Source organism: Leopardus geoffroyi, chromosome B2 (assembly GCF_018350155.1).
Source record: "Leopardus geoffroyi isolate Oge1 chromosome B2, O.geoffroyi_Oge1_pat1.0, whole genome shotgun sequence".
In the NCBI taxonomy this organism is placed as follows: domain Eukaryota; kingdom Metazoa; phylum Chordata; class Mammalia; order Carnivora; family Felidae; genus Leopardus; species Leopardus geoffroyi.
In genome coordinates this window covers 123,367,872-123,381,659 of record NC_059332.1, presented here as the reverse complement: position 1 = coordinate 123,381,659, position 13,788 = coordinate 123,367,872, and the positions used below count along the sequence as shown (strand labels likewise).

General features: G+C 44.3%; 1 protein-coding gene across 2 annotated transcripts in view; it reads left to right on the top strand.

The window, feature by feature from the left end:
* Nucleotides 1-13,788, top strand: part of MAP3K5 (mitogen-activated protein kinase kinase kinase 5) — a 206,725-nt gene that overhangs the window by 172,894 nt on the left and 20,043 nt on the right. Inside the window, exons 20-24 of one of the 2 annotated variants that reach the window (XM_045499747.1) lie at nt 223-400; nt 1,181-1,201; nt 5,222-5,399; nt 5,492-5,660; nt 12,188-12,373. In XM_045499747.1, coding sequence (XP_045355703.1) covers nt 223-400; nt 1,181-1,201; nt 5,222-5,399; nt 5,492-5,660; nt 12,188-12,373 — 732 coding nt within the window. Of the gene's footprint in view, nt 1-222; nt 401-1,180; nt 1,202-5,218; nt 5,400-5,491; nt 5,661-12,187; nt 12,374-13,788 lie in introns of both variants that reach the window. The other variant, XM_045499746.1, reaches the window with a different exon arrangement.

The window sequence follows — 13,788 nt, the reverse complement described above, 5'->3', positions numbered from 1 at the left end:
TTAACATGATTGCTCTGCGTATGTCATTGATGAGGTTACAAAAGCACTCTGGAAACTTCCCATAACCTAGAGAAAAAAATATCCTATCTCGCTTTGAGAAAAGGCAGGAGTTTGTAGGAAGTATATGGTAAAGGACTTTGTTGTGCTAGGGGACCAAGTTTTGGATCCTGGAGCTCATGTGATGAGAGGGTCACTCAGAAGTTACCTTGTGCTGTGTCTTAGGTGGGAATGTTTAAAGTCCACCCGGAGATCCCAGAGTCCATGTCCGCAGAGGCCAAGGCGTTCATATTGAAATGTTTTGAACCGGACCCCGACAAGAGAGCCTGTGCTAACGACTTGCTTATTGACGAGTTCTTAAAAGTTTCAAGCAAAAAGAAGAAGACGCAACCTAAGCTTTCAGGTATGTGGTTGCATTGAGGAGCATGTGAGGCAGAGTCACTAAACCCTCAGCCTTTAAGGTAGATTTTTCTAGAAGTAAGGTAATCTGTTATAGAGAGGTATCACTGGAAATTCGTGTAAACGTTAGCTGAGTGTTCTCAGACGTTCAGTTTTGGTATCAGGAAGCTGTCTTACCATCGATTTCACAAACGCCAGGGCCTCCTACATAATAGTCTTTCATCACCTGGTTAATAGGTAGGTAGTATATCAGTAGCTATAGCATTCTGGCATCACTGATACAATGGTTACAGCATAATAGGGGTGAAATACAGCTTTTTAGAGCTGAAACTTTAAATCACCACTGATGAGCTACAGGGCTATTATGGAGCTGTTAAAACTTCCAAGCCATCCAGATAATATGTTCTTTTAATTTTGGTCCGTGGAAAATACCTGTTGCCTCTTAGAGAATATTGTTTGGAATAACTACTACCCGCCCTCTGCAAGAAAAAAAAAAAAAAAAAAAAAAAAAAGAGAAGATTGTCAGTTACTTTAAAAAAAAAAAAAAAAAGGCAGTGTGAAAATATACACTGTCTCTTGCAATAGTTTCCATAGCTTATTTCAGAAAGGAAAGGCAAGTAAATGATCCATTTGTTATTGGCATTTTTGTGTTTATTTGGGATGAGTGTAGACGGGTTGAATGTTTGGAAAGGACATTGATCCCTTTTCAAGCACTTTTTCATTATTTCTGTTTAACAACAAAGCCAACATGTGTTCATGTTGCTGTTTGCTCTTCTTTCCACAGCCCTCTCAGCTGGATCCAATGGTGAGTTCGTTTTTCTATTTTGCCCACTGAGCCAAAGCTTGGTGCATCGTGCGATAGAAGCTCTAGATTTCCCATTAAAAAGCCTCATCCTCTGCTTTTTGCCTCCATGTGAGGCTCCTGGGTAGCAAGGATGTGTGCAGCTGAAGCCTGGCTGGGCCATTCCTTCAGAAACCCCTCTTCTCCCCCAGAAAGCAAAAACAGATGTGCTAACCTAATTAACAGCTAAAATCCCGCTTGGGATTGTTCTTAGGTGTTACCAAGAACTTCATGACTCCTGTTAATTAAAACTATAAACTATAACCTGGCCTAGTTCTCCTAAATGAACACAGCTGCAGGACTCTTCCTTCCCCAGGTATTTTTATAGGTCATACGCTGTTTCTGTCCAGAGGATAAGCCACGGCTTTACCTGGAGGGGCCCCCACCTCCAATAGCTGTACTCGGCTTCCCCTCAAAAGGGGGATGGGAGGGTGGTGGTGAGGAGGGTCTCCTTCCCCCTTAGGGAGACATGACTTGTCCAATACCGGACTGCTCTCCCTTTGCCACACATAGACCCAGAGAATTAAGTAAGTCATTTTAACCTAATACGCACTTACTGTGCATTCACTGTGTGCCCAAGAAATGTGCTAGGCCCTGAATATATAAGGATGACAGAAGCATAGTTCCTGACTTTAAGGAGCTGTTATTCTTGGAAGATGCATAAGGAATAAATCAACAACACCATAGTGTAATTCAGTCAGTACAGAGAGGGTTGTAAAGGGGGACAGAGTGATTGACATCAGTCTCTGAAAGTGCTTCCAAGGAAGACTTTCTAGTGAGGCAACCCCCGATGAATAAGGATGAACTTGAGTTTAACAGGTGGCTGGGGAGTGGGGAGCCAGATGAGGTCAGTCCTAGCCTGAGTTAATGCAGTGTGTGTGAAACCCCACGGTGTGAAGGGAGCAGGACGTGGCTCAGAACTGCTGGTACTTAAAATACATGGCAAAGAGAAGCTGGAGGTAGTAAAGCAGGGTCATATCCCAAAGGGCTCCACGTGAGAATTAGCAAAGAGGAGTGGAGAACCGGGGAAAGACTGTAATCTGGAACTAAAAGCACGGGGTCCATAATTCTATGATAATAGAAACGTCCTATGTCTACACTGCCTGATCGTTAGCCACTACCAGTGATGTTAGCTTTAAGAGCTTGATGTCTAATAGCAATGAAGACCGTGCTCCCAAGCCTTGAGTCCGTATTTGGCCAAGCTGGCTGCTGTTTTGTCCATTCTGCCATCTATTCCTGTAAATACGAAGTGAAACAAAGCACACAAGAGATCTCAACAGCTCCCGGAAATGTCTCTCGAAAGCAGTCCTGTGTTTGGGGCCCCCGACAAACCTTTCTCTTCTTAGACAACCTTACTAGTACCAGCAAGTAAGAGGTTACCCTTTTGCTTTCTGCTGTAGCAGCACTTCCTAATATATAGTCCGTGAAATGCTGGGTCCATGAGCTGTTCCAGAAAAATGGGAATTCCATGGTCAAGTAAATTTGGGAAATAGCGCATGTGAGCACTTTCCCCTGCCATGTATTTTCAGTGTACCAATTTGCACGTCTATACATTGAAATAAGGAATTGTGGTGTTAAGTTGGTGAACTCAGAGCAGCTCTTCTTAGCTTCTTCTCAGTTCCTACCTTCTAGTAATTCAGCAGTGTAACAAATTCAGTGACAGCAGGTGGGTCAACCAATTCATCCTTGAGAGATTTTCTAGTTGCTGATCAGTGAGATGGTTTCCCCAGAGATGAACTATCCCTGGAATCTGTATACTTCTCTTCTTCCTCTCTACAGCTGGAACCAAAGCCAGGTACCTCTCTAACACCTGCTTTCTTCACCTAAGCTACAAGGGGGCTAGAATAATAGAATGGCCCTGCATGACATTTTTGATACAATCAAGGGGTAGGACATGTCCTACCTGCAAGATTCTGTGATTAAGGAAGCTCCTGGATACGGCTGGAAAACCCTTTTCCTAAGACTCAGCAGCTTGGAAGAGCTTCCCAGTGATAGGGCAATACGTTTTCAGAGAAATGTCACTTTCTGCTATGTAATGGGATTTTTTTTTTTATCTTCTGAATCATCACTAATTGTGTCATTAGGTAAATCAAGCTCTTCGCTATACGGTGTTACCACCTGTTGAATATTTGCTTGTGAAAAGTATTTTTTATCACATGTATTTTTCTGATTATAAACATAATACATGTTTATTGAAGAAGGTTTTTAAATTTTGGAAAAATGAAAGAAAATCACAATCACCCCAAATCACATCTTGTGGAAATAACTACCATTAATAATATGCATTCTTTGGTATATTTTCTTACAGTTATATATATAACAGAATAAAACACACACACACACACACACACACACACACACACACACACATATATACATGGAATCATAAGGGATAGAGTCTGATAATAGTTGGAGGAAGGGAAGGAAGAAAAGAAGGAAAAGGTCTGTCTGGCTTTCCTATGTTTGTAAATCAGATGAGTGCTTCTCAAACACGTCCATCTGTCTGATCAGTGTCATGGCCTACCACCACCCCCCCCCCTTGCTGCGAATCATTATTGATTTGCAGTCACAGCAGACAGAGTCGAGAGGCCACTTGACCACTTGCTGACTGACCATCCCATGTCTTTGATACTGGGGCAGTTGTTGATTCAGCCCAGCCCAAGACGAATTAGGTAAAAAAGGGATTCTAGGCAACAGTGGCTTTCCTTTTTTATAATTTTATATCTGCCTTCTTTAGTAAGGCCTTTTGTAGTATTGGGACACTTGTTAGGGAAAGATGATTCTGGCAAAAATTACTTTCTTTAAAATCAGTATTTGATGATATGTTGGCAATTCCTACTGTGCCAGGTCAGTCTCCTTCAAAATAAAAGCCCATGTCCACTATGGACTCACAGTACCTGAGAACTGGGAAAGACGTCTTCTAAGAGATCACATAGTCTAATGGTTTCCACAATTCATGTTTGGCAAAGAACCCTTTTTCATATGAATCCTTAAACAGAACCCTGATATATAAGACTGATAGAGCACATCTGTTTTGGGCAAAACAGGTTTGGAACTTGTGTTCTAGAATCACAGAATCCTACTCACTCACCCCAACTAAGGCAGCCCCGAGATGCTAAGGTGGGCCCTTAAGCCTGTGAGGAACATGGTTTAAAAAATAGGAATCTGGAGGTACCTGGGTGCTCAGTCAGTTGAGCATCTGACTTTGGCTCAGGTCGTGATCTCGCAGTTCGTGAGTTTGAGCCCCACATAGGGCTGGCGGCCATCAGCCTGTCAGTGCAGAACTCACTTCAGATCCTCTGTCCCCCTCTCTCTGCCTTGCCCCTGCTTATGCTCTCCCCCCAAAAAAAATTAAATAAAAAATATGAATCTGGTCCTTTATTTATAGACATGAGAACTGAGACCCATAAATTGCCTTCCTAATGTCTGACAGGTGGTCAATAGAAATGAGGAGATTGGAACCCAGGACCTCTGGGTCTGGTGCTGCTTCTACTTTTTCACAGCCCTGATGTATTCCTTTCAGGGCCTGGGAGACCTTGACCTTGCCCACCCTCCCAACCCCTGCAGGGATTGGACATGGAGCACGGGGAGAAATTAGGATCCGTGACTGTCCTCTTCGGTAGCATAATTTTACTAGTCTTGCAATGCCACACTTGACAATGAATATTGCTCTCTTTTGGTGCGTGTTTAGTATGTGTAAATTTTTTTTCAATGTTTATTTACTTTTGAGAGAGAGAGAGAGACAGAGACCGAGTGCAAGTGGGGGAGGAGCGGAGACACAGGGAGACACAGAATCCGAAGAGGGCTCCAGGCTCTGAGCTGTCAGCACAGAGCCCAGCCTGACGCGGGGCTGGAACTCACGGACCATGAGATCATGCCCTGGGCTGAAGTTGGACGCTTACCCAACTGAGCCACCCAGGTGCCCCTGGCATGCATACATTTCTAAAAGCATGAATGAGCGTTTCCCCCTCTCGTGATAAGCAGAGTATCTTAGAAGCATATCCTTGCCCGTGCCCGTCTTGGTGGAGGACACCAGCAGCAGCAGCGAATACGGCTCGGTTTCTCCGGACACGGAGTTGAAGGTGGATCCCTTCTCTTTCAAGACGAGAGCCAAATCCTGTGGAGAGCGAGACGTAAAAGGAATACGGACACTCTTTCTGGGGTAAAGACCTGACTTACTTTGGGGGAAAGAAGTACGTCATGTGTCATTTTATAAAGGACACCGTGATTTATGCTGCATTAAATTCTTAACAGCATTCCAGACGAAAATTTCGAAGACCACAGCGCTCCACCTTCCCCTGAAGAGAAAGATTCTGGGTTCTTTATGCTGAGGAAGGACAGTGAGAGACGGGCCACTCTTCACAGGATCCTGACCGAAGACCAAGACAAAGTTGTGAGGAACTTAATGGAATCTTTGGCTCAGGTAACACCTCTCATGGATACTTGGTTTTCCAGACTTTGCATACTTTCACTGTGTCATCACCCCTCGGAACTGTCACAGGCCATGTGGAGACAGGAAGGAACTGTAGGGCTCTTGAGGATGAAACCTGCCTCCCAGACAGGAAAAAAAAGCAAATCTCCGATGTAGAAACCACATTAAAAAAATTTTTTTTTATTTATTTGTGAGAGAGAAAAAGAGACAGAGGGCAAGAGGGGGAGAGACGGAATCTGAAGCAGGCTCCAGGCTCTGAGCTGTCAGCACAGAGCCCGACTCTGGGCTTGAACTCACAAACCGTGAGATCATGACCTGAGCCGAAGTCGGACGCGTAACCGACAGAGCCACCCAGGTGCCCCTAGAAACCACACTTCTGAACATAACTGTTTGTAAGTCACAGGCACACTTTCGTGTTGGTCAAGTTCCAACGAGCTACAAGTCACTGTGACCCTTCGTTCATTTGTTTATGAATTCAATCTGTTTATCAATTCAGTTATCAATTCAACATGCATTGAGCCACATGACTTGATAATTCGGACAGTAGTACAGGGCTCCCTGCCAGTCTCCTCTGAGCATTTAGGAAAATACTGCAAACACAAGGGCCCCCCTGCTTGTGGGGCTATATTCAGATGGACAGAGGGTGACGGGCAATAATGAGTAAATTATGTAGTGTGTCAGAAGGCCGCATATGCGATGAAAAAACAAAGCCGCTCAAACCCTTATTCCCTCTTGTATTTGTTTGCTGGGGCTGCTTTAACAGAATACCACAGACTGAGTAGCTTCAACAGCAAATTTGCTTCTCACACTTCTGAAGACTGAAAGTCTAAGAGCAGGGTGTTGGCAGGTTTGGTGTCTCCTGAGGCCTTTTCCCGTGGCTTGAAGTGGCACCTTCTCGCCATGTCCTCCCCCAGCCTTCTATCCCTGTGCACCCCGGGGGGGTGTCTCTTCCTCCCCTTGTAAGAACACTAGCCCTATTGGATTAGGGCCCCACTGATAGGATCTCACGTAACCTTAATTACCTCCTAAAGACCCTCTCTCCACATACAGTCACATGGGAGGTTAGGGCTTCTACGTGTCAATTAGGGCCAGTGGTGGGGCGGGGGCCAGTTCAGTCCCCAATACCTGGGAAAATATGTTCCCTGGGATTCTGCGTATCTGTAGATACGAGGAAGAATCCCCTCCCCAAATTTGCCCCAGTAGAAGCAGGGTGTCCCCCAGCTCCAAGCCTCTGGTGATGCCTCCTGTGTTTGGAGCAGAAGCTCAGGTCTCTTGAGGGTATAAGCCTCCACAGACATGCTCGGTCGCAGACATGACACTTGGTGTTTTCTTTTAGTTGCATGGGCGTCAGGGACGTGTCTCCCTGCTCTGGCTCCGGTGGCCACCATCTGTCTCCCCTGCGCATACCTTCTTCCCTGCCTTCTGTCTTGGGAAAACAGCTGCAAAAAGGGTGTAGCTGGAGGAGTCACGTCAAGTTTGTCTCTCAGGCCAACGGTCTATCTGGTCTCCGCTTGTCCTGGGAGTTAAATGGAGCAACACTCTCTTCCTTGGCTCTTGTCTTTGTCCTGAGAACCCCACTAAGTTCCTCTGCTGATTCCGTCACCTTAGCAATTGTCTAATGCCCACCTCTTTTGATCCCGTAAGAAGGAACAAAGGCCACATGTGTGCCAGCAGGGTCTCTGGGTACAAGACCTGAAATGAACGCCATTTGCACTTTCTGGGAAGACCCTGCTTGGGTCCTAAAGGAAAGCTGTCTCGAGTGGTTATTCTGAGGCCCAGAAAGGAGGGGCTCTGGGCTGGGGGGCAGCTGGGGCTCTGGGCTGGGGGTAGAGTGAGTACCCGGGACTCTGCACAGGAATGGTGGGGGGTGTGGAGGAGACGGGAGCAGTCTTGAACCTGTAGCTTTCTCTCTTGCCTTTCCTTCTGCTCACTCTGGTCATTCAAGGACGGGGGAACCAAATTAAAAAAATTTTTAAGTTCATTTATTTCGAGAGAAAGAGAGAGAGAGAGAGAGAGAGTGAGTGTGGGGAAGGGACAGAGAGAGAGGGAGACAGAGGATCCCAAGCAGGCGCCATGCTCTCAGAGCAGAGCCCGACACAGGGCTCTCTATCTCATGAGCCTCGAAATCACGACCTGAGCCAAAATCAAGAGTCAGACACTTAACCAACTGAGCCACCCAAGGTGCCCCGGAAGGGGAACCAGATTCAGATGAGAGGTGCATCTGGGCAGCAATTGGAAGTCGTCCATTCATTCAGCAAATACGTATTAACCTTCTACTGAATGACAATCACTTGTCTGTGTGCTGTAGATACTACAGTGAACAAAACTGTAAGAAAAGGTACCCCATTGCAGTTGACATTCTAGTGGGGGAAGAAAAAACAATAAAAATTAGTAAAGATATAGTAGTGGTAGCAAGGTATACAGTTATAATATATAGTATGAATACACATACAGTTATAATATATAGTATGAATAGTAAACCTATAGTTTACTATTACACATACAGTTATAATATATAGTATATATTATACACACACACAGTTATAATATATAGTATGAATAGTAAACCTATAGTTTACTATTACACATACAGTTATAATATATAGTATATATTATACACACACACAGTTATAATATATAGTATGAATAGTAAACCTATAGTTTACTATTACACATACAGTTATAATATATAGTATATATTATACACACACACAGTTATAATATATAGTATGAATAGTAAACCTATAGTAATAATATATTCCGTGTGGCGTAATAAGAGCACACATTTTGCATGAGCCAAGTATTGTTCTTAGTATTTCATGTGTATTCACCCATTTAATCCCCATGGCAATAGCGCTATAGTGATAGTTCTGTTGGCATCCTCGTTTTGAGAAGCGGACACAGAGGCACAGAGTTGTTGAGTAACTTGCCCAGGCCACACAGCCCTAAGCAACGGAGTCAGGATTTAGACCCCCACAGTCTGGCTCCAGGCTCCGTGCTCTTAACCACACCGTTATCCTCCCTGGGTGACAGCTCCCACACGGCGACCAGTGCTGGTAGAAACATAAAGCAGGGGAGGGATTGGCGCTTTCGGTGGGGAAGGAAAGGAAATCACCGTTAGCCACTGTGAAGACTTCTCCGCACGGTGGCCACTAGTGCAAGGTGCCTGTCGGAGGTCAGAAACATGGGGAATGTGGGCGTTGCCCAAATCTCATCATCACCCCAAAGGATGTGCTCCTCCAGCGCAGAAAGTGCCTGCTTGTTTGGGGAGTTTGAAGATCCACCAGGCAGGACTGCCATGACCATTGTCAGGGTCCCAGCTCTCAGCACAGAGCCTGGCAGGAGACTTCATTTCCATGACTGTGCTGAAAGTCTTAAATTTCGCCGTTGGTTAATCCTGTTTAATTGTCTGTGACTTCCTGTTTTTTTCATGCACACTTGAATGTTTTCCATAGAAGGAGAAAGAAAAATACTCTTAAAAGCAACCATCAGAGGGCATGTGCTGGTGTACCTGCCTGAAGGGACCGGTGAGAAACTGTGGGTCAGAATCACATGCTAAATCCCGAATCATCCAGTGATAGCAAGGGTCCTTCTGAATGTATCGCTAAGGATGCTGTGACGTCACATGCTGGCCTAGAGGTAGAGCAGGTCCCAATCTAGGCTTACTGCCGGCTCTTCCAGCTGATGGGGGCAGAAGAATGCAATTATTAGGAGCCTGGGCTCAGCCTCAGCTTGCCTCTGCTTGAGGCCTGGCCCCACCACTTCCAGGCTGTGTGATTTAACTACTCCGAGGCTGAATTTCCTAATCTGTACGACAGAGGAACACTGGTATCTACCTCATGGAGTTTCTATAGGGAATAACTAAGACCATGAGCAATTGAGATAATAGAGAGTGTGTCACATATGTTACTATTATTATTGCTGCTGTGACCATTATCAAGCAAGCTAATCCTAGTTGTCTCATCTCTTTCAGTTTTTTCTACAACCAGATGGAAATAATTATTTTCATTGCCTTAAATGTCTCTAGACGCATCTTTACATGTAAGCCTGCCCTTCTGTAACAAGACCAAGCATGGAGATGTTGGTCAGGTCCCCAAACCAGCCCACAAAAGCCCTTTCAACCTGTAACATCCTTCTGAAGCTCACTCATCATTTTGAGAAGGTTTAAAGGATAAAGACTAGAGAGCACCTTTGCGGAAGAATCTGGATGGTACCGAGTGCTAGGAAAGGCACACCTGTCAGATGGCACCTTCTGACGCTGAATCAGGCTCCCTGGTACCCGAGATGCTCATTTGTGTAGGCATGCTGATGAGTGCACATGAACACAGGAGTTAGAACAGAAATACCGATTATGTAAGTGGATGAAATACCCCAGACAGAAAACATTTGCCAGAGTCGACAGCGTTCCTCTGTAGGACAGTGGCACACACATCCAAAAGACCGGAAGCAACATGTTTTTCTGTTGTGAAAACAAAGCTAATGTCAGGAAAATGTTTGCTGTTTCATCTGCTGGCAAACATGTATCTGACTTGTCACTAAGATAAGCTTCCAACTTCTGAATAACTCACATTTTTCTTCTTGAACATATTTTCATGTTATTATGATATTGCCTGTGAATCTTTACTTTGGGTGTAATTTAGTTGGCGGTAAGAAAAGAAACAAAGTTTGTAATTGTTCCCAGTCTGGTTTTAATTCCCTTAATGACAGCTTTCAAGCTTTTCAATATAATCTTTTCTCAGGAAAACATAAACATGAGAGAGAGCTCCCCAAATGAAAATATACTGAGAGAAAGAACCTGATGGTACATTTATTTAATTTTAATAGAATCCTAGAAATTGTAATTTTCACAGCCCAATTGAGGAATTTAACTTTTACGGTGTAGTAACAAAATGTGCACTAGGAGATAGAAATGAATATAATAAAAATCTCGTTTCTTGAAGTTAAATGAGGATAAGTAACACCCTACTATCTTTCCTTTAAAGAAACAAGGTTCCTTGCACAAAGTAGAAAAATTCACCTTGACAGAAGGAATGTGTTTAATTATAATATTATATTTTTAATATGTAAAAATATTGTCCATTGGTTCATTCTTACAACTAATGGCCTCGTTGGTGGGTAAGCAATTATTTCAAGCGTGGAGTTTGAAGTCGGCACCCCCCTTTTAAAAAAATTTTTTTTTTGTTTATTTTTGAGAGAGAGAGAGAGAGAGAGAGAGAGTATGAGCACGGGGAAGGGGCAGAGAGAGAGGGAGACACAGAATCCAAAGCAGGCTCCAGGCTGTCAGCTCAGAGTCTGACATGGGACTCGAACTCACAAACTGCAAGATCATGACCTGAGCTTAACCGACTGAGCCACCCAGGCACCCTTGAAGTGAGCCCCTTGTGGTTGAAAGAAATTGACACACTTCAAGGGCAGTTGCAGTTCTGGGGGCACATTGTAGGTTGCCTCACGTACCAGTGAAGGAGGGGGGCATCTTCAGGTATTCCAGCGATGGTGCCTAGCCCAGCCTCACAGAGACTGAAACTAGTGAGTGATTCTGAGGGCCTTCACTTGCCAGGGGTTTGTCCGTCCTTTCTTCGGTTTGGCTGCTCTTGGCCCTCGTGGTGTGCCATTTCTATTTCTGCGCATTCCCTTCTCCTCTCCATGTAGATTGTCATTCTCAATGCTATTGCTTCTGCTTCCTTCCTTATAACTAGATGTACTCCTGCTATTTTTTTTAAAAAATGTTTTAAGTTTATTATTTTTGCAAGAGAGAAAGAGAACTAGCTGGGGAGGTGGAGAGAGAGGGGAGTACAGAGGATCCCAAGCAGTCCCCATGGTGACAGCAGAGAGCCCCATGTGGGGCTTGAACTCGTGAACCATGAGATCATGACAGCCTAAATCAAGAGTCGGTTGCTGGGGTGCTGGGTGGCTCAGTCAGTTGAGTGTCCGACTTCAGTTCAGGTCATGATCTCGCGGTTCGTGAGTTCGGGCCCCGCTGACAGCGCAGAGCCTGGAGCCTGCTTCAAATTCTGTGTCTCCCTCTCCCTCTGCCCCTCCACCACTCATTCTCTGTCTCTCTCTCAAAAATAAATAAACATTAAAAAAAAAAAAACGTTGGATGCTTAACCAACTCAGCCACCCAGGTGCCCCTCATGCTGCTATTTTAGGACTTATTTCTCTAGACTGACTTTGAGCTTAAGATCCTATGGCTCATTGTCTGATGTCTCTTTAGCCCCCATTAAAATTTCTGAACAAGAATTTTATTGCCTCAGCCCGTCCCTGTTCGGGCAAAGCTCTGTACATCTGACTAAATCGTACCTATTCACCAATGTATGGGGTAGGTACCCTTCCTCCCAAAGTCTGATTATTCTTGGGGTGGTGGGTGGGGGTAGGGGTGGAGCATCGAGTTCAAATCTGGTCTTTTTCCCTTAGCTGGGGGCACTTTGAAGTCCAGTTCCCATCAAGGGCTGTGAGAATGGCAGGCTCATGACTAATGTGTCCCACACAGATCAACTGACAGGTTAATTTATTCACAGGGGGCTGAAGAACCTAAACTAAAATGGGAACACATCACAACCCTCATTGCAAGCCTCAGAGAATTTGTGAGATCCACGGACCGAAAAATCATAGCCACCACACTGTCTAAGCTGAAGCTAGAACTTGACTTTGACAGTCATGGCATCAGTCAAGTTCAGGTGGTACTCTTCGGTTTTCAAGATGCCGTAAGTATGACATTTTGCTGCTGTCTTCCCACAAACGGCCAACGAAAATCAGCAAAATAAGATAAGACATAAGTTCTGTTTTCTTTCTTTAAGAATGTTGATGAATGTCTTTTTCGATGATTAAGCGTGAGCTGGTTGGTTGCCTCTCTGTGAGCTGCTAAACAGCAGATTCGTTGTTGTATGTGTTTGTATCTCCCAAAGTTAGATACACGTGATATTGAACACCGTGGGAAATAGCAAAACTAACAGACAGCTCCCGTGGCTGAACTGTGTGCTTATGAAATCACGTAGCCGGTCACTATTTGTTCTTTTGACTTTAGCCACACAGCCCACTGTAGTGGTTCACTTTCTAATTCTGTACGTGGACTGCCATCTAGTGGTCGTTGAGGAAAATGCAATGGTACAGATGGGGATGATCACTGCTAAGTAAAACCAATACTTTTCTTTTTCTTTTTTTCACTTTTTCTCTGGTTTCCATGCACAACACTTTAAACATGTTTGTTTAAAACATATTAATTCATCACTAAATGAAAATCAATCCACATGATCTAATGAGAGATTGCTGAAGGCTCTGCCCTCTCAAATGGAGTTGCTCTGCAACACCAACTAGAAGCCCGTCTTTCAAAACCCTGATTCAACACACAACATGCTGTTCCTGAATAAGACTTATCTGTGGAACTCTGTGGCAAGAAAGCTTGAAGTGACTCCTAGAAGGTCTTCACAGGGTGAGGGAGACTGAAATAAGAGAGTTCCTGATGGCGCCTCGGGTATAAATATAGAAGCACTTTGCATAATTGTATTTAAATCCCCCAAATTAACTCACTCCTAATGTGTTTATTTCTCCTACATAGATGCCTTGACAATTGTATTTGGTGCACCAAACGATCTCTCATTTAAAACCAAATTATAATCCTTCAATGGCCACTGGTGTTCTCTGAAACTCTGTGTAAGCTTCTTGGTCTTTGTGCTGTCCTGTGGACGGGAATAGCACTCCTGACTCAACTGAGATCCTGGGTAATGAAAGCAACTGGCAAAGCCCATCACTAATAATTAAATGCTAAAGGCACACTTCACTGCAACTAGGGAAACCTAACCATCTGCAAACAGAATGAAAGAATTTACTGATTTTGCACTTGCCCACACATTTGACTTCCAGCCTACAGGCTGGGAAACAAATTGGCCAGTAGAATTCAGATTGACAGTGGATTTGTTGTAATCATGGGCCGTTCCAGTTACCTAATGCTATACTCCACACTGGTCATGGAAGCAGGCAAATTCTTTAAGAAATGAAGGTACCAGAACAAACTCATTCTGAAAGGATTTCCTAGAACAACTGCGAACCTAGCAGTGGTTCACTTCCCAAAAGGGAGCAACTACTCTGAGGAATTCCTCAGACTGACTCCTTTCTAAACTGG